Here is a 21,815-nt window from a genome sequence, read left to right as displayed (position 1 = left end):
CCCTGCAATATAACTTTTCAGTATTACTATTAAAAAAAAAAAACAACCCCAAAAACCCCTTGCCTCCTCAAGATGTCCGGCAAGAAGAAGCCCGCAATGAGTGAGATCACAAATGGCATATGTAGAAAGCTGATGTCCCTCACAAATGGGCACGAATTATGTTACTGTTGCCTGAGCCTGGACTATGATCAGGCAAACTGTTATGCTTGAGGATGGATGACCCCGCATACCCAATATTCCAGGGTATATAAAATAGAGGAACTGCATAAAGCTCTTAGAAGTTGCAATCTGTCTTCCTCCTGCAGTGCAGCACCATCTGCCTTGCCAGGAAAAGAGTTAAACAACTCCTCAAAAACTCCCCTTCCCTGAAGCAGGCCGAAGCTTTGGGGTCAAGTAGTACTGACTACTCTCCATTGAAAAAGAAGCGGCATCACTTTGCGGGGCTGTTGGAGCAATAAGCATCAAAGAAGCATAAGCCTTCCAAATATGATGCATCGGCATAATTGATGCACAGTGCATAGGCCCCCTCAACATATGGCATTGGCACTGTTGCCTTTTGACGCATAGACACCATTATCGCATGGAGCATTGGTCCTTTCAGTGCACGATGGATTGGTACTGCTGGCACATGGCTCATTGATGCATGCTGCACAAGCATTGGGGGCTGTATGCCTTCAATGCAAGCAATCCCTATGCCGTCAATGCACTCTTGCTTAGCAGTAACTTTGCATCTGAAGCAAAGCTACTCTATGCAGTCGAAGCATGCTTCTTCAAAGACCCCAAAGCACCCATCACCATCGAAACACAAATCTCTTGCACTTCCAGAATCAAAAACTTTGATCCATCAGTACATCATTTGATGCATCAAGCCCTGAACCATGGGCATCATGCAGAATTATCAAAGCAACTTTATGCCAGGTGGTCAAGATCAGGTCCAGATTGTGATGTTACTTTTGTCCCCTCCCATTACCAGAGCCCTTACCCCTTCAAAGTTGATGGCAGAAGATTTATGATTAGAAATACCAGACTCTATATGTTCCCTTGTACCACTTAATTCCAACAGACCACCTATCCAAGAACTGGAACCTATTCTTGTTTCTGAGGAAGATGTTCCACCACCCACATCAGATCAGAGGATATGTCAGTCACTCGACCAAATAGCAAACCTGGTGAATTTTTTTTTTTTACCTCTTTGGCTAAGGAGACAAAGTACTTTCCATCCTCTCCTCTCCAGTATTGCTACAGCAGTTCCACAGGACGGAGTCCCAGTTTTCCCTAATAGGATAAACACATCATCAGAACCCCTGCTGAGAGGTTCATTATCTCACTTGAATGCAGCTCTGGTTGTATACCAGAGCTATTCCTCTCAGAGACAGCTTGGAGAACCTCCTGATTTTCCGGCTTAATCATTAGGATCCTGGATTAGTATTCCCATGCTCTTGGAGTCTGCAGATGGTTGACAGGAATACCTTCTGATCATCTTCCAGATCCTCTGGAACATATCTCTTATCCAGAAGATCTCACTTATTCAAAATTTATAGAAAAATTGGGAAAACAGTCAGAATAAATGTACATAAGGATAAAGAACCCCAAATGGAAATCTTTGGTCTCCTTTAGATACTGGGTAATCCATCTGAACCAGCAGCTCTTCCAGTTCACAGCATTTTACATCAGTTACAGATGAGAATGTAGGAAAATCCTATCTCTTGTGTTCCTACTGCAAGTTTGACATCAAATATAGAGGACAGAAATCATTTGGATTTGAACTAATCCAATGACCACCTCATTCTGTTGTCATAGAATCTGCCCTAAAAAAGACAAAGAAAACAAGGATTTATTTAAATTCACCTCCAGTGAATTATCCCAGGCTACTTGACCATTTTGGAAAGAAAGTATTTTAGAGCTCATTGTGGATTGGTTGTATCTCCACTTACCAATTTTATATGGTGCAATATCTGCATGACTGCATTCAAAAACATTTCTTTCAACCATCTGAAGGTGGAAATTATTATCCTCAACTGTTTCTAGATGCAAAAGAGTGCATACGACATCTTCTTCACTCAAATCTATGAATCATTTGTTCTGTCTAGTACCTCGACTGCCTCAATCAGAACTTGATGCATGGCCCAGTTTTAACAAACAGTATTTGCAACAACGCTCATGAAAAATTGGTGAATGTGCCTTGTCTAGGGGAGCATCTCTTAGGAGAAAATCACAGAGAAACAATTGCTCAAATTAAAAAACAGAATGTAGCGGTCCAGTCTCCCTCAATGGAAACAGAGCAGCTCTCTTCTTCGAGACGCTCCTTCTACTCTTGCAAGAGGCCGTACTTCAGAGACACTCTTTCCAACCTTTATAAAAGTATCTGTTCCCGCTTCTTCCAGCTCAGCAATAGCAGCAACTTCTGGCTAGAGCTCATCAGTTTGAGTGCCATCAACCTAAGGTGATACAGCAGCCCAACCAAAACCTGGGCCTAGTTTTTGATCCTTATGAATGTTCAACAGTCGCTGTCTTCAGTGGGAGGCAGAATCCAGACCTTCCTGGAAGAGTGGCACCAGATAATCAAGATGTGGACTTGGTCTACCATTTGTGTTTTTCCTGGCTACTTCATTGTTCGGCCTCAGCTGTCTCACATAGCACAACTTTGTCTGGAAGTAAAATCACCTCTTCAATAAAAACCGATGGTCAGTACCAGTGCTGTAACAAGAACAGGGATTCTACTCCTGGTATTTTCTCTTCCTCAAAAAATTGGGATTGAGGCCCATTCTGGATTTGAGAAGACTGAGCAAGTATCTGCTCCGAGAGAAATTGAAAATTAATTCTCTCCGCACAATTCTTTCTTACATCCAGAAGAGGGAATGGATGTAAGAAAGAATTGTGCATTTGCTCACATACCATCCACCCCACCCACTGGTGCTACTTTATCTTCAAGGTAGATTTAATTAATTTATTTATTTAAAAGGATTTATTACACGGGCCCTCCAATGTTTGCGGTGGGTTACAATGATACAATCATAATTAGACATACAACAAGATAATGAATAACGTGGGAATTAAAGGAAAATAGCCTTAAAAATAATAGAACCTAAAAACATAAAGACAAATATATGTTAGAATAAAATAGATAAGAGAATGAAAGTAAAAAGAAGCCTAAGGGGTAGATTTTAAAAGGCTGGTGCGAGCACATGGCCACAGCTATTTTATAATCTGCACGTGCGGGCGGGTGGCCTCCTTTGTGTGCAGGGTTTTGTTTTTTTTCAATTACGTGCGGTGATGCGATCGGGCTTTTTCCCAGTTCCCTCCCAGTCCACTCCAATTAAGGAGCGCGGACTGGGAGGGAACTTCCCTAGCTAACCCTTTCTTTTTGTTTAACTTACCTGCTGTGATGAACAGGTCTAATGGTGCTGGCCCGGCACTTCTGCAAGTATAAGGGGTTATGCGCATGGCTGGGGCCTTTCTAAAATGCACGTGGCACACGCAGGGCCTGGCCACGTGTATAACTTCCGAATTTTACGCACGCGGGCCTTTTAAAATTCGCTTGTAAGGGTTTGTCTTGCATAGATCTGGAAAAGCTTGCTTAAAAAGATAGTATTTCTTGAATTCCTTTTTGTTGCTTAAGTGTCTGAGAGTTTGTGGGATCGCGTTCCATAAAATAGGGCCTGCAATGGAGAAAGCACACTAGCAAGTCATGATTATTCTGGTAGTCTTTGGAGATGGAATTTGTAAAAGGAGCTGATTTTTTTTTTTTTTTTTTTTTAACCTAAGATTCCATGATGGTAATCTTTCTTTCCATTATCAATAGAGTACTTCCCTTCAACCTGTTGGCAGTTCCGAAAGTCTTCACCGTAGATGTGCCGCTGTACGGGTGGCACACCAACGGTGTCAAGGAGTCCAAGTTTTTCGTATCTAGACAATTGGCTAGTCACAACCAGCTCCTGACAGGAAGTGTTACTCTCCTTGCAAAAGAAGTTCAGCTTCTGTAAAAGTTGGGTTTTCTTGTGCATTTCAAGAATTTCATTGTTATGCAATTGGGAAGTGTAAAGGCTCGCATAATCATTGTGCATGATTGCAGTTGGTTGCGGCTCCATGTCAATATTGTACATATCCACAATGGTAATTCAAGTTGCGCCTACATATATTGTATGATATACAATGCGCATATACCTAAATTAAACTAATCAGGCCTGAACAGATGCTTCTGTAAATTATTGCTCAAGAAAGAAACTCTCTTAGTGGAAGGCAAGTACTAGTTTGATAAGACACTAAGCAAATTCTAAAGATCAATTGATTTCAATATCCACCTGAAGATTGATCCAATCATTTCAAACAATGCAAAGAGACAGAAAATGACCTAATTATAGCCTTTGTCTAACAAAGGCTAAAACCATTAAAAATAATCACTAAATAAGGCAGATAAAAACAACCTTTTCAAATCTTTACAGACCTTTCTTGCCTCTGACTCATCACACCTTCTTTCTCCTCTTTCTCTTTCTGTAAGCCATTGCACCATTCTCTGTAATACAACTTTGTAACATGCTTGCTTATCTCATATAAAATATTCCTATTATACAAATACCTGCCTTTGTTTCTACTCTCTACTGTACCCACTGCCCTGAGAAATTGAACTCAGGAACTTGCATGTCATTTCTACTAATAAGATTACACGATGAACATCGATTTCTGAAAATTTTACCTTTAGTTTTTGCTCCACATATAGTTGTACCCTAGAACAACCAGTGACACATTTTTGTGCCAGTGAATATTTCCCTCTTTCTACTCGTTCTGATTCGTTTTGTGAGGCGCTTTGACTTCTGTCTGTACTGTTTCTATTTCTGGCCATACTTACCTGGGTTTGAAGCCATGAATTGCAAAAATTGGCACCTGGCTTTCATCAGGAACAGCTGTTCATCTACTATGACAGAAATAAAATAAAAATAAAAAATGTGTGAGTCAGCTTTATAGCACATTTGTATGTTTCTAAGAAACCTGTTCCAAATCTCTGAAAATAGAGCAAATTTAGCAAATCTCACTCAGTAGAGAATTAGACATACTCAGAAATTCTTTTATTTATTTATGGATTCTTTTATACCGAGGTACGTATAGCAATACATCACCTCGGTTTACAGTGAAACAATAAATTAGCAACCAGCTTTACATATAACAGTTTAAACACAGTAAACGATAAACAGAATGGTTTTTACATAAAATGCTAACTTCATTAACAATAAAACTATTAATAATATTTAAGTATAAAGCGGGAACAAATTAACTGTAAAGGCAAAAACTAAAGTCATATTGTGGTCGAAATGCAGGATAGATGGACAGAAGGGGGTGTGAATAAGCTGTATGATAAATATTCATAGTGTGAATGCTTGTTCAAACAACCATGTTTTAAGGTTTTGTTTGAAGGTTTTGTGACAGGATTCAGTATGCAGGTCCAGCGGCATATTGTTCCAGATATTGATACCAGCGATGGAGAAGGAGCGGTCTCTGGTAGAAACGAATTTGATGTGTTTTTGAGGATGGACAGCTAATTTTGCTTGGTGAATACTTCTTATAGGTCTGTTGGATGTGTGAAATGTGAACTGATCGGAGAACCATTGCATCTCTTGGTTGTGAATTGATTTGTGGATGAGTGAAAGAACTTTGAAAGTAATTCTGTAGGATACTGGTAGCCAATGTAGGAACATGAGTGCTGGAGTAATATGTTCATGTCGTCTTGTATTCGTAATTAAACGCGCAGCCGCATTCTGCAACATCTGTAGGGGTTGAATTGTGCTTTTTGGAAGACCCAGTAGTAGTGCATTATAATAGTCAATTTTCGGTAGAATTGTAGCTTGTAATATAGTTCGGAAGTCTTGAGGATGTAATAACGGTTTAATTCTTTTCATGGTATGTAGCTTGAAGAAGCCATTCTTAGTTGTGGTCGAGATGAAATTTTTTATTGTAAAATGATTATCAATCATGACCCCAAGGCTGCGGACATGTTTCAGTTTCATATGATCTGTAGTTGAGGAAGGAGATTGAGGCGGGTTTGATGAGGTGTTCTTTTGTGGCGTTATTAAGAGGAGTTCCGTCTTGTTGGTGTTGATTGCAAGAAAGTTTTCCATGAGTAGATTTTTTATTTCGGTAAGTGCAGATTCCCAGTTTTTTATGGCATTAGTAATTGAGTCCTTGATCGGGATAATGATCTGGACGTCGTCGGCATATATAAAATGACGGAGATCCAATTTCTTCAGTAGTTTACAGAGTGGAGATAGATATACATTAAGGGGCGGATTTTCAGAGCCCTGCTCGCGTAAATCCGCCCAAAACCGGGCGGATTTACGCGAGCAGGGCCCTGCGCGCCGGTGAGCCTATTTTACATAGGCTCACCGGCGCGCGCAGAACCCCGGGACTCGCGTAAGTCCCGGGGTTTTCGGAGTGGGCGTGTCGGGAGGCGTGTCGGGGGCGGGGCCGGAGCGCGCGGCGTTGCGAGGGCGTGTCGGCAGCGTTTTGGGGGTGGGTACGGGGGCGTGGCTACGGCCCGGGGGCGTGGCCGCGCCCTCCGTACCCGCCCCCAGGTTGCGGCCCGGCGCGCAGGAGGCCCGCTGGCGCGCGGGGATTTACGCCTCCCTCCGGGAGGCGTAAATCCCCCGACAAAGGTAGGATGGGGGTTTAGACAGGGCCGGGCGGGTGGGTTAGGTAGGGGAAGGGAGGGGAAGGTGAGGGGAGGGCAAAGGAAAGTTCCCTTCTAGGCCGCTCCGATTTCGGAGCGGCCTAGGAGGGAACGGGGGTAGGCAGCGCGGCTCGGCGCGCGCAGGCTATACGAAATCGATAGCCTTGCGCGCGCCGATCCAGGATTTTAGCCGATACGCGCGACTACGCGCGTATCTACTAAAATCCAGCGTACTTTTGTTTGCGCCTGGAGCGCAAACAAAAGTAGGCTGTTCGCGCTCGTCTGAAAATCTACCCCTAAATAGAGTTGAAGAAAGGGAGGATCCTTGAGGGACACCTTGTGAAAGATTTCTAGGTTTCGACGTATGATGTCCCATTTTGACACTGTAAGACCTATCTGTTAGGAATGATTGTAACCAGGATAAAGCAAAAGTTCCCTTTTGTGCAAGGGAACAATGAAAAGAGATAAAGGAAGAAAACAGGAGATAAGTGGCTTAGCAACACAATGACAATCAGAAAAAGTAAAAGTAGAGATTCTAAGCCATAGGATATTACAAGCTTGACACTGGGTGTCAACATATTACATTATATAGTACAGGACTAGGTCACTCATACAAAACATGCAACCGGCAGTTCTAGGATGTAACCACATTGGAGGAAAACTGAATGGGCTGGGGAGGTGGCGAATTATCAGAAATTGAAGGTTGCCATAAATGATGAAAAGTCATGGAGCCACAACCCGCTATGATTATTTCTACCAATTGTGCAAGCCTTTAAAGTTAGCAAGTGCATTAAAACTTGCACTGAGCAGGTCTATAAATGGGGCTAGATCTGCCTAGGCACAATTGTGAAACAGGCTTTTGAGAAAAGGAGTAATCAGGAATATCAGTAGTACCTGTTTGGTCTGTAGATTGTACACAGTTGTGACTGGCATGTTTGCATCCATGAGTATAGCCATGTATCTTATCTCAAGAGTATTGAGAGCATGAGCTGTTCAGATTTCCTGGCTTGGAAAGTGCTTACAGATAAAGGCATTTTTATTTGTATTCTGGCATGAGAAAGCAAAATTGCTTACCTTGTAATAGGTGTTATCCCAGGACAGCAGGATGTAGTCCTCGCATATGGGTGACGTCACTGGAGCCTATCGCGGAAAACTTTGTCAGTTTCTAGAAACTTTTGACTGGCACACTGAGCCCACTGAGCATGCCCAGCATGCCATGATATTCTCAGCCACAGGGGTCTCCCTTCAGTCTCGTATGCAGCAATAAGCTTTAGCAAAAAATAAAATAATAAAACGTATCAGACCTAACTCCGCGGGGTGGCGGGTGGGTTTCGTGAGGACTACATCCTGATGTCCTGGGATAACACCTATTACAAGGTAAGCAATTTTGCTTTATCCAAGGACAAGCAGGATGCTAGTCCTCACATATGGGTGAGTCATTTTGTAGTGAAGCAACATTGCAGTATTGTTGGTAAAAATGAGGCAGCCAAAAATCACAGCAGGTTGGATGTAGAAGGGGTTGGGATTATACTGGAAACAAATTCTTTAAGACAGATTGTCCGTAGGCTGAATCTTGTCGTCCTTCTTTGTCCAAACAGTAATGAGCTGCAAAGGTGTGAAGAGAACTCCATGTTGCCACTTTGCATATGCCTAGGATTGGCACTGAACGATAGTGTGCTACTGAGGTTGTCATTGCCCTTACTGAATGCACCTTTACTCGCCCTTGGAGAGGAAGGTCTGCTTTTTCATAACAGAATTCTATACAATCTGCTAGCCAGTTGAAGAGAGTGTGTTTACCCACTGGATTACCCGGTTTGTTTGGATCAAAAGATACAAAGAGTTGAGTGGATTTCCTATGGACTACAGTGCGTTCTAAGTAATATGCTAACGCACGTTTACAGTCCAAGGTATGTAAGGCCCTTTCACCTTGGAGGGTGTGAGGTCTTGGAAAGAATGTGGGCAAAACTATGGATTGGTTCAAGTGGAATTCCATAACTACCTTGGGGAGGAATTTTGGATGTGTCCGGAGAACCACTCTGTCATGTAGGAATTTTGTATAGGGTGAATACGTGACTAACCCTTCTAGCCGATGTAATGGCTATGAGGAAGATAGTCTTCCATGTGAGAAATTTAAGATCACAGGAAGTCATGGGTTCAAAAGGAGAACGCATAAGCCTTAAGAAGACCAAATTCAGGTACCATTCTGTGACATGTAGCTGAATTGAGGATTTAAGGTGAGTTAAACCTACTGACAAGAGGTTGTATGGATATTGGTGCATCTCCTATCTTGTTATGGTAAGCTGAGATTGCATTTATTTATTATGTATTTATTTAAACCTTTTTTTTATACCGACATTCAAGATGGTTATCTTATCATATCGGTTTACATTGAACAAGGGTAAGAAAGTACTTTAAAGAGAAACTCTAAACAATAAACGCAACTAGGCGGCTACCGGAGAAGGTGGTAGAAGAGATGAGAGAAGAGAGATAAGTTACATTGAACAAGGGTCCTGAAACTTGTAGCAGGAGTAGAATGGAGTGGAAAAGTTGCATAGTAATAAATATAGGAATACACTGGATAATATATATGAGATAATGTATATAAGATATCTGATAATATATATAGGTTAACCATGATAAGAGGAACAGTTGAATAAATAAGATAAATTATGAAATATAGTGTTACGAAGAATAGCAAATGACCAAAGGTAACTGTACAAATTATATAGCACGTCTACTATAGCGTATGTAGAGACAGATAATACATTAATTATACACAAAATATATATCATACATAAATGAGGTATGTATAAATGTAAAGCATTGAAATCTGCTGCACCATTGGTGATTTGAAGGTGGGTGAGGATGTTGTATTAGCAAAAGGATAGGAAGGTACTCTTACAGATGAGGTCTGGAGACCAGAGTCTGAAAGATGGCATAGGTAGTCTAGCAGAGAAGGTGTGGGGCAGGAGAAAGGATCTATGTTCTTTTGCGTGCACCACAAAGTAAATCTTTTCCATTTCAAAGAATAGTTCTTTTGCGTGGAAGGTTTACGTGAAGCTATAAGCACTTGAGAGACATTAGTTGAAAGATTGAGGGGTTGTAAGATCAAGCTTTCAACATCCATGCTGTCAGAGATAGGGATTGAAGGTTGGGATGGCGCAACCTGCCCATCCCAGATTGGGAGCTACACCCAGGCGAATTGGTTCTCTGATCGAGAGGTCTAGGAGTATGGGAAACCATACTTGTCAAGGCCAATTTGGGGCTATGAGTATCATGGACCCCTTGTCCTGTTGTAGCTTCACTAGAATTTTGGTTATTAGCAGTATTGGAGGGTACGCGTATAAAAGGCCGGAGTTCCAAGGGTGAGCAAAGGCGTCCTTGGCTGGCTGGTGTTTCTGCCTGTGCAAAGCGCAGAACTTGTCCACTTTGTGATTTAGGTGTGATGCAAAGAGGTCTATTATTGGTTGTCCCCAACGTTGGAATATCCTGGTCGCTACTAAGGGATCCAGGGACCACTCGTGAGGTTGGAACTGACGACTGAAGCGATCTGCAATTACGTTGTGGATGCCCGCTAGATAAGTGACCCGGAGAAATATGGAATGTGTTAGGCCCAGTTCCAAATTTGTGCAGCTTCTTGACAAAGGAGTTACGAACCCGTTCCTCCCTGTTTGTTCAGGTACCACATGGCTACTGTATTGTCCGTTTGAATCAGAACAGTCTTGTGTGAAAGGCAGTCCTTGAACGCATGCAGAGCATAACGTATAGCTCGAAGTTCCAAGAAATTGATTTGAAATGTTGCTTCGAGTTTTGTCCAAGTACCCTGGGTTTGGAGATCATCAATGTATGCTCCCCAACCTAAGGTGGATGCATCTGTAGTTAAAGTTATCTGTGGGACTGGTTGTTGGAAGGGTAAGCCCTTGCGCAAGTTGTCTCTGTTGATCCACCAAATGAGAGAAGAACACAGTTGGTGGGTTACTTGAATTGGAGAAGACAGTGGTTGAATGGCTTGGATCCATTGTGACCTTAATGTTCATTGGGTCATTCTCATGGCTAGTCTTGCCATAGGAATGACATGAACTGTGGAGGCCATGTGGCCCAGTAAGGTTAGAAACTGATGAGCTGTTGCTTGTTTCTGCGAGTGTAGCGAGTTTGCTAGTAGGGAGAGTGTGTCTGTCCGATCCTCGGGTAGAAAAGCTCTTGAAAGGATGGTGTTCAATTCCGCTCCGATGAATTGAAGTAGGTGAGATGGAATGAGATGGGACTTTTGATAATTGATGAGAAACCCCATTGAGTGAAGTAGAGCAATTGTTCGGCTGAGAGAAGCCAAAGCTCCTTGTTGAGATTGACTTCTGATGAGCCAGTCGTCTAGATAGGGGAAAACGTGGTCACTTTCCTTGTGTAAATGTGCTGCTACTACTGCTAGGTATTTCGTGAATACTCTGGGAGCTGAGGTAAGTCTGAATGGTAGTACTCTGTACTGGAAATGTTGATGACCCACCAGGAAACGCAGATACTTGCGATGAGGAGGGAATATTGGAATGCGAGTGTAAGCGTCTTGTGGATCCAGAGAACAAAGCAAATCTCCTGTTTGAAGAAGGGTAAGCATGATGCCTAGAGAAACCATCCTGAACTTTTCTTTCTTTAGAAATTTATTGAGATTTCTGAGGTCTAGGATGGGACGTAGGCCTCCGGTTTTCTTTGGAATGAGGAAATAATGGGAGTAGAATCCTCTGCCCTGCTGAGTCCGGGGCACCGGTTCTACAGCTCTGGCTCTCAGAAGGGTGGATAATTCTGCTTGTAGACGAATTATGTGATTTTTGGTTAACGAAAGAGATTTTGGAGGAAAGTCTCTTGGAGTTGAAAGGAAATTGAGTTGGTAACCTCGTGATATTATTGAGAGTACCCACTGGTCTGTTACCTGCAACCAATGGTTGTAGAAGGAGGAAACTCTGCCTCCTACTGGTAGGTTCGGTTTGGGATTGTGGAGATGGCTTTGCTCTCTGGTGGTGGCTACAAAAACCTGCAGCTGGTCCTGTCTGCGGTGGCGGTTGAGGCCTAGTGGCTCTAGGCTGTCTGGGCTGAGATCTTTGTTGTAGACGAGAAGATCTACCCCTGGATGCCGGTGGGTAATATCGTCTCTGCCGGTAGAAAGGCTTTCTGGTTTCTTTCTTTGGTGGACGGCGAGACATTGTTGAGGAAGAGTCTTGCGGAACTGATGACAGTTGGCGCAATGTCTCTGTGTGTTCTTTTAGTTGAGCCACTGCGTCCTGAACTTTTGACCCAAAGAGGTTGTCACCTATGCAGGGCAAATCCACTAGCTTCTCTTGTACCTCAGGCCTGAGGTCAGGGGCTTTTAGCCAGGCCCAGCGACGTGCACGGATTCCTGAGGCTGCCACCCGTGAAGATGTTTCGAAGTTATTGTAGGCAGCCCGGACTTCGTGCTTTCCAGCTTCAAGTCCTTTATGTATAATGGCCTGAGCTGCATCCTGGTATTGTTGAGGTAGGGAGTTAGAAAGTTCCTGCATCTGCTTCCACATATTCCTTTGGTATTGCATCATATAAAGTTGATAGGACGCTATCCTTGAGTTGAGCATAGCTCCTTAGAATACCTTTCTCACGAAAGAGTCTAGGAATCTATGATCCTTCCCAGGTGGCGTGGAGTGGAGGAATGAGGTTGTACTCTTTTGGACTTCTTTTGAGCCGACTCAACTACTACCGATTGATGTGGTAACTGTGGCTTTTGATAACCAGGCACATGTTGAACAAGGTATGTAGAGTCCACTCTTTTATTAATAGGTGGAACGGAACATGGATGTTCCCAAAGCCTATGTTGTAACTCCAAAAGTACTTCGTGGACAGGAATGGCCAGGACTTCTTTTGGAGGGTCAACAAATTGTAAGACTTCTAAAGTCTGTTGTCATGTATCCTCCTCAGACACTAAGTTGAAGGGAATTGTGTCTGCCATGTCTTTTTTATGAAATTTGTGAAGGACGTCTTCTGATGGAGACTTCTTCCTGCCTTCAGGAGGAGATGGGTCAGACATGAAGCTTTCCAATGAAGAATCAGTATTTTTCTCCTCCCATGAGTCGTATGGCACTTGACCGGAAGGAGAAGTAGGCGTAGACCTCGGTGGAAGTGATGGAATCAGTGGTCTAAAGAGACCTGAAGGCCCTGGTTGAGGATCATTGACAGGTTTCTATCCAGGAACATCTCCTAGTCCTGCAGGTTTAGCAGGAGTAGGTTGCGGTGGGATGGCACAGACGAGGGCGTCGAATCTATTCATCAACATTTGGAATACTGCGAATTCAGGTTGTCCTGGAGCCCCAGGTAATGGCATCGGTGCTGGTCCTATGTTTGAAGATGGCATCGGCAGAGGCGCCGGCATCTGTGCAGGCATCGATGGTCGATGCTCTTGGAGCGCTTCTAGCACCGCTTGGTGGATAAATCCGCTTAATTCCTCCATAATAGCTGGTGCAGGCAGAGAAGCTATACTTGGTGTCGGTGGTGGCGTTATCGGTCCTACCACAGGGCCCTGTGGAGGTTCGATGTCTGGTACCTCGAGAGAAGGTGAACGCCTTGGTGTCGAAGGCCTCGGTGTTTCCTGAAGGTGAGGCCGCTTGGCTGTCGATGTCTCCGGGGATAGTAGAGATTCCGGAATCGAAGGATGGCAATGCCGATGTTTTGACCGATGCTCCAATGCTGATTTAGTCGATGCCGCGGATGTGGTCAGTGATAAACGGTCCCCTGAACCTTCCAGACGACATTTCTTAAGGATTATCCTTTTTGAAGCTCCCGCCAGAGACGACTGAGTGGACGTCAATGGGGAAGGTAAGAGTTGAAGATGGAACAAATGTTCCATCTTTTCTTGTCGTGCTTTCCGACCTTTAGCAGTCATTTCTGCACATTTCGGGCAGGATGTGACATCATGAGATTGGCCCAAACAAAGTACACACTCGAGGTGCGGATCCGTAATCGATATGATCAGATTACATTTGGGACATTTTTTAAATCCCATGGCCATGATAACCTCAACAGCCGTCGATGGATATCTGAAGAAAAAATTCTCAAACTCAAATGAGTCGGAAGGGAATTTATCTACTCTCCGGTTGCGGGTAACGAGAGAAACCCCGATTGTGGGAGAGAGAAAAATGAATTTTGATCTGATTTTTAGTCAGAATTTGTGTGAGAAATCTCACAGGTTCCTTCTCCGCGATGCCAAAAGCAGCGCGGAAAAACGAAGACTGAAGGGAGACCCCTGTGGCTGAGAATATCATGGCATACTGGGCATGCTCAGTGTGCCAGTCAAAAGTTTCTAGAAACTTTGACAAAGTTTTCCGTGATATGGGTGATGTCACTGACTGAGCCTATGTGAGGACTAGCATCCTGCTTGTCCTGGGATAACTTGTGATGCAGGGTAGATGAGATAGTAATGGATCTCTTGTGTATGAGTAAAAAATGAGGTTCCATTTGCCAGTGGGCTTAGCATTATCAGCCTGTCTGCAAGGAATTTACAAGATAGGAATGCATGCCAGCAATGCAGGGGTGAATTAAGTGAATGCCATTGTCTTGTGTCCAGTTAAGGCTGTGCCGCCTTGTAGTGGAGAATTGTAATGAAAATATGCAGATTTAAAATTGCATGGATGTGAAAGTATGTTTATTAACTTTACCAGCAATTTCTTGTGTCATGCGGTGCAGCTTAATAAAGCATTGACAGTTTGTCTGATTGTATTAAACAGTTTTTGACATTGTGAAGTGCTGATGTTTTCCCCATTGAGTTGAGGTGAATAACTATTTGAGAGCATGCAAATGAAACTGTATGGGTAGGCATTTTCATTTGCTTGCCTTTAAATGCTGACATTATGGGACATGCATGTTCAGAGCATTTTCCCCACTTGATTCCAGATGCTGCCAATGCCAGCTGAGCAAATTTGCTATCATAAAAGAAATAATAAGGCTCTGGCATAGGGCAATTAAATGGTGTTTTTTGCTGCTTGGAGTGGGGTGGGTATTATTTCCTTCATTATAAATTCATTTGTGTGCAGTTGGCCACTGGTCAGCAGCCTAAACAGATCCTACTCCAGATAAAAGTTGCAAAGAAAATGTATTTGCTGACCAGTTTGAATAGCGATTTGCCTCCAAACATTTTCCCGTATGAGTGTGGCTGAATCAAACCCATAGAAAGTTTTCCATTTACATAAGAGCTTCCCAAACCTATGCTGGGGACCTCAGTCAGTTGGGTTTTCAGGATATCCACAATGACTATGCATAAGATAAATTAGCATATACTGTGTTTTCTAAGGTTACAAGGTTTGGAAAGTTCTCCAAATTGATAATCTTTAAAATTCCATTATGTCATTTTTTGTATTTCTTTGATCTGTGCTTAGTTGTGCAGGTAAAGTTGAAAATGAGAAATATGAAAAGAGCGAATTCAGAAAAAGGGACCAAGTATTCTACAAATTCATGAAAAGAATTTCTGCCTGTCATGAGCAAATTCTAAGGTAAGCTGCTAATTTCTGTATATGACACCAATAAAACCATACAGGTCGATTTTAAAAGCATTGCTCTTGCAAAAATGCCCACATACAAATGCATGGGGGCCATGTGCGAGAAATTTAAAAAAGCTACAAAATATGTGCATATGTACCTGTGTGCGCGTGAGGATTAAGGAGGCAGAAAAAGGGCAGGGTATGGGGGTTCTGGGTCAGGGCAAAAACGCGCTTACCTCCTTATTTTAAAACCAAACACTGCAGCGTGCGTAGGCTAGATATCCACGTAACTTTACTGCTGCTCCTGATGAGGAGCAAGTCTTTAAATCTTGAGTTTTAGGGCTTATAGAACAGGGTGAGTGGTCAGGATCAACTGTGGGACATGTATGATGAAGAACCAGAGGGGTCTGAAAGGACCTCCATATTAACTGGACAATCTGGTGAACTCATTGGGAAAACTGGAAATGTGCCTCGTGCAAGCATGCTTTAAAATCTACTGACAAAGTCCTATGGAAGACCCGCACACTAGCTGTGCTCAAGTAACCTCTTAAAATTAGGAGCATGCTTATGTGTGGTTGGTGTATTTTCCAACATTCGCGCACGATTAAAAATTCCAGCGAGTTTTCGCTCACACGCAGATACGTGCATGTATAGGCACACATGCGCTCATTTTAAAATTGCACCCCCTCTCCTCGCCCCAAGCCCAAAAATGCCTGAAATGCAATTTGCAATCTTTATTGCGAATTGCGTTACAGCTGTTTTGGGCTTATCGCACAGCTTAACGCCAGGAAAAAAGGTGTAGTTAATTTCCCATGTTAAAAGCGTGCGATAGTGCCCCTCTTTTTCAGTAATCCCTCCCCAAACCCTCCTTGATCCTGCCCCTTTGAAAAATTTGCATTCACACCATGCACTACCATAACTGTCGTGTTTCTTATGGCCTTAATGCATTATCGCATGCGTTAACGTCATAACACATTTTGATGAATGCTCCTGTAAGTGATTAATTTCTCTGTGATTGAGAATAAGGCAATAATAACCAAAAAAGATTATGATAATTTATAAAAATTTTAAGCATTTATGATTTGTAATCTAATGGATGAAGCTGTAGCCTGGTGAGGTGTTGCTGTTTGCTACAAATTCTATTCATGGGAAATTGGAGGCGCTATTGAAAATTGATTTTCTCGGGGGGGTAAGTACCATCGATATGTTTAATTCCCAATGTGTTCCCAAAGCCCCAACCCAGCATTTCAGCGTTTCTTGTTAAATGGATATATCCATTCTTTCATGATTTAACTGTTCTTAAACCATTTTTTATATGCAAGTTTGGAAATAACTGGCATTTGTGCATACTAACACACTCTTTAATTTTTGTGTTTTGAGATATTCTTGGAATGGTCAGCCATTGTTTATAACTTCCCCTCCATTCAATGGTAATAAATTGGTACCAGCCTGTAACAACTGTGGAAGTGGGAGGATCTTCGAGTTTCAACTTATGCCAGCACTAGTCAGCATACTGAAGGGTGCTGATACAGGTATATGTTTTTGTTTCCAAATTATTGTATACCATGCTATTACCATTCGGTTTTGCCATTTGCTTTGAGTCTAATGAGGAGGCTGCGAAAGCACAGTGACTATAGGCATTTTTAGTTTGATTAGTGAATGAGCTAAGTTAAAGTTTTGAATGTTTAGATGGATTATTTTTTGAGACTTCACTTACTGTGTAATGTTGATTGATAACACTGAGATTGTATGTCTATGTCTCAAATGAACATAAGATGGGCTGTGTTGGATCAAATGTCCTCTCTTTGTAGGAATCTGTTCTAAACCCTTAATTTTTTTTTGCTCTTCTCTGTACCTTTTCTAATTCCACTGTCTTTTTTTAAGATTGGGGACCAGAAAGGCACACATGACTCAAGATGTGGTCACACTATGGATCAATGGAGGCATTATGACATTCTCAGTTTTATTTTCCACTTGGTTCTGAATCATTCTCAATATTCTACTTACTTTTTTTTTTCTTTACTGCTGCTGCACACTGAGCTGAGGATTTTAATATATTGGCCACACTGACTCCAAGAACTTTTTTCTGGTTGGGGATTCCTAATATGGAGCCGCCAGCATTGTATAAGTTTAATTAGAATTATTTTTCCCCATTATGCATCATTTTGCACATCTGCATTAAATTTCATCGACCATATAGATGCCCAGTTCGACAGGGTCCTTCTGCATTTTCTCACTATCCGCTCATATTTTTAACTACCTTTGAATCATTTTGTGTCATCTGACCACTTTACTAGTAGCTCCTTTTTTCAGATCATTTGTATAAATGTAAAATGGCACTAGTCCCAGTACAGATTGCTCGTGCACACCACTATTAGCTTCTCTCCATTGGAAAAACATTTTTTCCTCTGTTTCCTATCTTTCAACCAGTTATCAACCCACAGTAAGACATTGCCTCCTATCCTATGGCCTTTTAATTTCCTAAGGAGTCTTTCATGAGTGACGTTTTCAGATATGTTCTGAAAATCCAGATACATAGGTGAGCTTGATGGTGCTGGGAAAAATGGTAGAAGCCATTCTTATAAACAAAATCACTGGCAATATAGACACATTGTCTTCGCAAAGATAAGTCTTGCCTTACTAAACTTTTAGATTATTTTTAAAGGTGTAAATAAGCATGGAGATAAAGATTATCCAGTTGATGATCCAGTTGATATAGTGTATTTGGATTTTCAAAAGGCATTTGACAAAGTCCCCCATGAGACAGTTCTCAGGAAATTAAGTCATGGGGTAGGAGACAGTAACCTTCTTTGAACTATGCACCGATTAAAAGATGGGAAACTGAGGGTATAACTTAAATGGTCAGTTTTCCAAATGGAGAAAGGTCATTACTGGAATACCACAAGGATAGGTACTGGGACCTCTGCTAATTATAGGGTCCTTTTGTTTTCAGTTTAAACCAATTTTCACCCATAAATTCCTGGATTTTTCCAAAGGTAACAATTGGTTTAAACTGATATTCACCCTAATTTTAAGATGATTAAAATGGTGCTCCAGAGCTTCATATGCATTTCAAGGCCTCCAGTCACTGCTGAAAGCCAGTATAGGCCAAAATGCATGCTGTTTCAAGTCCCAACCTCCACCAGTGAAAGCGCTCACCAAACGCTCAGTTTCTTCTATGTGTTTAGAAGGTTTGTATATTCTCAAAGTAGAGCAAAGCCAGGAAGAGTTTGGGTTATTTAATAATGAGTGAATTATATCAGTATTTTGTACAAAATTCAATATTTGATTGGTAGCCAGTGCAGTTTGCATAAAATCGGAGTAATGTGCTGTTTTAATGGCGTACCTGTAAGAATGCGAGCTGCATTGTTTTGTATTAGCTGTAGCGGTTTAATTGTTGATTCAAACCGTTACAGTAATCAAGACCTGAAAATACTAATGACTGAAGGACCAGATGAAAATCTTGAGCATACAGCAATAATTTTAAATGTTTTAGTAAGTGTAGTTTGTAAAAAGCATTTTTGACAGTTTTAGAGATGTGACAGGACAGAGAGAGATTTGAATCCAATGTAACTCCCAAACTACGTGCTTGCTTAGTAATTGGGATATGTTCATTATCTATCAAAATATGCGACGGTGGACTATTGATTGGGTTCTCAACAAAACTTAGAAGTACAGCTTCTGGGATTTTTTCACATTTAGTTTTAGACGGCTGTGAGCTATCCATTTTTCTATAGTTTTGATGTAGATTTGCACATAGAAAGTGTTTCAGACCAGGAAGATTTGTATGAGACGAAAAGTTGTATATTGTCCGCATATGTTTTGAAATGGACATTTAATGCAGAAAGTATATTACATAAAGGTAGTAAATAGATATTGAACAATATTTAGGAAAGTGATGAGCCTTGGGGGACCCCTGTCGGCATTGGATACAAAAACATTAAAGGTGCGGTCTTACCATGGAAAGATACTGACACATTGACATCCACCATTTTATTCGCCATTCCCTTCCTAATAATTCCTCACATTTTGTTTGCTTTTTTGACTGCCAGAGCACACTGAGCTGACGATGTCAATGTATTATCCACTATGATGCCTAGATCTCTTTCCTGGGTGGTAACTCCTAATGTGGAACCTAAAATCGTGTAACTACAGCAAGGATTATTTTTCCCTATATGCAATACCTGTCACTTGTTCACATTAAATTTAATCTGCCATTTGGACGCCCAATCATCCAGTCTCACAAGGTCCTCTTGCAATTTATCACAATCTGGTAGATAAGGTATATTTGGATTTTCAGAAGGCGTTCAACAAAGTTCCTCATGAGAGGCTTCTAAGAAAACTAAAAAGTAATGGGATAGGAGGTGAAGTCCTTTTGTGGATTGCAAACTGGTTAATAGACAGGAAACAGAGTAGGATTAAATGATCTGTTTTCACAGTGGAAAAAGGTAAACAGTGGAATGCCTCAGGGATCTGTACGGACCCGGTACATTTTAATATATTTATAAATGATCTGGAAAGGGGCACGATGAGTGAGGTACTTACATTTTTTTTCTCTATAGCAAGTTTATTCTCAAATTTAATCTTGGCCTACCTTATGAATATTATTTCCTATTCTCCTCATTTGGATCTGTCATCCATGTTTTGAAAGATGCTTTTTCCTTATCATCCTGCTAGACCAGTCTAAACACGTGGGTTTATTCCATCTTACTAGCTGATGGTGACAAAGGACCACAAATTTTAAGTGACATCATTAGTGCTATAGGGAATGGTGCAGAATCCACCAGCAGATGGTGGACTGGTGTAGCAGGATTCTGATGAATCCAAACCTCGATCCCCAGGTCTGTTGTCCTAGTAAGAGCAATTTTCAGATTTTCACTTCCTGGGCCACAGTTGGGTTTTTATAATTGTTTCCCTGATAGAACAGGCCCTTGGTCCTGGCTTCCAGATTTCCCCAGGCATTCCGTGGTTGAGCAGGATGTGGTAGATAGCTTCATAGGCTCTTGGCCTGGTTGTTCCAAGGAGGCTTAGGAGAGGAACCCCTGCTAGGCATCTCTTCCTTCCTGGACGTCAATATTCAAAGAGCATTCAGTGCTATTTAGCTGGATAAGTGAAACTTATGTGGCTAAGAAGCAGCTGCTGAATAAGCACATACGTTCAGCGGGTGCCGCTTAGCCATATTTATTTATTTATTATTTATTTAGCATTTTTATATACCGACTTTCCAATAACAGAATTACTGATCAATTCGGTTTACATTTTAACAGAACAATAACATTGTTATATTGTTATTATTATATAAGGAATTTATGTAGCTAAAATGTTAGCCGCATAACTTGTGGGTATGTAGTGGGCGGATCAGGGCAGAGCGAGTTAGCCGTATAATTTATGCAGCTAACTACCGATATTCAATCTTAACCTGGAGTTATATGGATAACTAGTGAGTTATCCATCTAAATGGCTTTGAATATTGACATCTATTTTTATTATGTAAACTAATTTAAATGTATGCAAATGTGCATCATAATTGCTGAAGAATTTAATAAATTTTGCCACAGATTTTTCTAACATGTTTATTTATTTACGGTTTTTATCTGCCGACATTCGTAGGTACATCATGCCGGTTTACATAGAACAGTCTTAACAGGAACTTGCTGCAGGAAACTGGGGGCTATGATCATAGTTTTACTTTAGCAGAAAATTAATTTATCCCATAGGTATTTATGGTATCTCCTTAATGTTAGATTGGCAAGCTAATTATTTTGAACTGGGAGCCATGTCTATTCTCTGCATGAGCCAATCACATGTTTTTACCAATGGAGGCTTTCTCTTATATGCAGCCACTATAATAGACACATTCCATGTGAGTTTAACTTGCTGGCTTAATTTGAATATCCTCTCTCTTCCAGATGTGTCAGTGGAGTTTGGAACTGTTATAGTTTACACCTGCCAAAAAAGCTGCTGGACTTATGATCAACGGAGCCCACTGGAAGAGTTTGTCTTTGTACAGGAGGATCCAGATCAGCAGTTATTTGACTAAAGCTAGTTTTGTTTCAGCTATACCATGTATTTTAAATCAGAAAACTGCGTTTTTGATAGCTTTCTGTTGTCACTCTTTATTTATTTAGTAAAGTTGTAACCTGCATGATGCAAAGCACTCAGTGGGTTACAATAATTAACATATAAAAAATAGAAACTAAATGAAACAAATCTGATTAAAACAAACTAAAAACAGGCTAAAACCAGAAATATATACATTGCTTTGATCAAAATATTTATAATAAAATTAAGTTGTAACTGAAAGACTTGAGAGAAATAGAAAGCTTTTAGCTGTTTCTTGAAAGTAGAATAACATGAAATTAAGTGAATTTCTTCTGGTAAGCTGTTCCACAAAGTTGGCCCTGCCATATCAAATGTTCTCTCTCTTATCTCGTCTAAGCGAACAAGGCGCAGTGAGGGAATATCCAATAGGTTGCGTCCTGCTAATTTTGGTGCTCTTTGTGGTTTGTATGTTTTTAGCAGAGTGCTGACACACAAAGGGCTCTCATGACCAATCAACCAAAGTAGTGATCTTGAACTATACTCTCCATTTTATAGGGAGCTAATGCAATCCATATAGGATAGGAATTCTATGATCAAATAACCAAGCGCCTGTGATAAGTCTGGCT

The 21,815-nt window shown here is 41.4% G+C and overlaps 1 protein-coding gene across 3 annotated transcripts in view; it reads left to right on the top strand.

Annotated features, from left to right (window-relative positions):
• Nucleotides 1-21,450, top strand: part of PDCD2L (programmed cell death 2 like) — a 113,196-nt gene extending 91,746 nt beyond the window's left edge. For all 3 annotated transcript variants that reach the window (XM_029608688.1, XM_029608689.1, XM_029608686.1), the window contains exons 6-8: nucleotides 15,046-15,159; nucleotides 16,528-16,679; nucleotides 21,057-21,450. In XM_029608688.1, the coding sequence (XP_029464548.1) occupies nucleotides 15,046-15,159; nucleotides 16,528-16,679; nucleotides 21,057-21,187 (397 nt within the window). In that variant the 3' untranslated portion in view covers nucleotides 21,188-21,450. The remainder of the gene's footprint in view (nucleotides 1-15,045; nucleotides 15,160-16,527; nucleotides 16,680-21,056) is intronic.
• The last annotated feature ends 365 nt before the right edge of the window (nucleotides 21,451-21,815 follow it).

This window comes from Rhinatrema bivittatum, chromosome 7 (genome assembly GCF_901001135.1).
Source record: "Rhinatrema bivittatum chromosome 7, aRhiBiv1.1, whole genome shotgun sequence".
In the NCBI taxonomy this organism is placed as follows: Eukaryota; Metazoa; Chordata; class Amphibia; order Gymnophiona; family Rhinatrematidae; genus Rhinatrema; species Rhinatrema bivittatum.
Note: the sequence above shows the minus strand (reverse complement) of the source record. Positions and strands in the feature narration are given on the sequence as shown.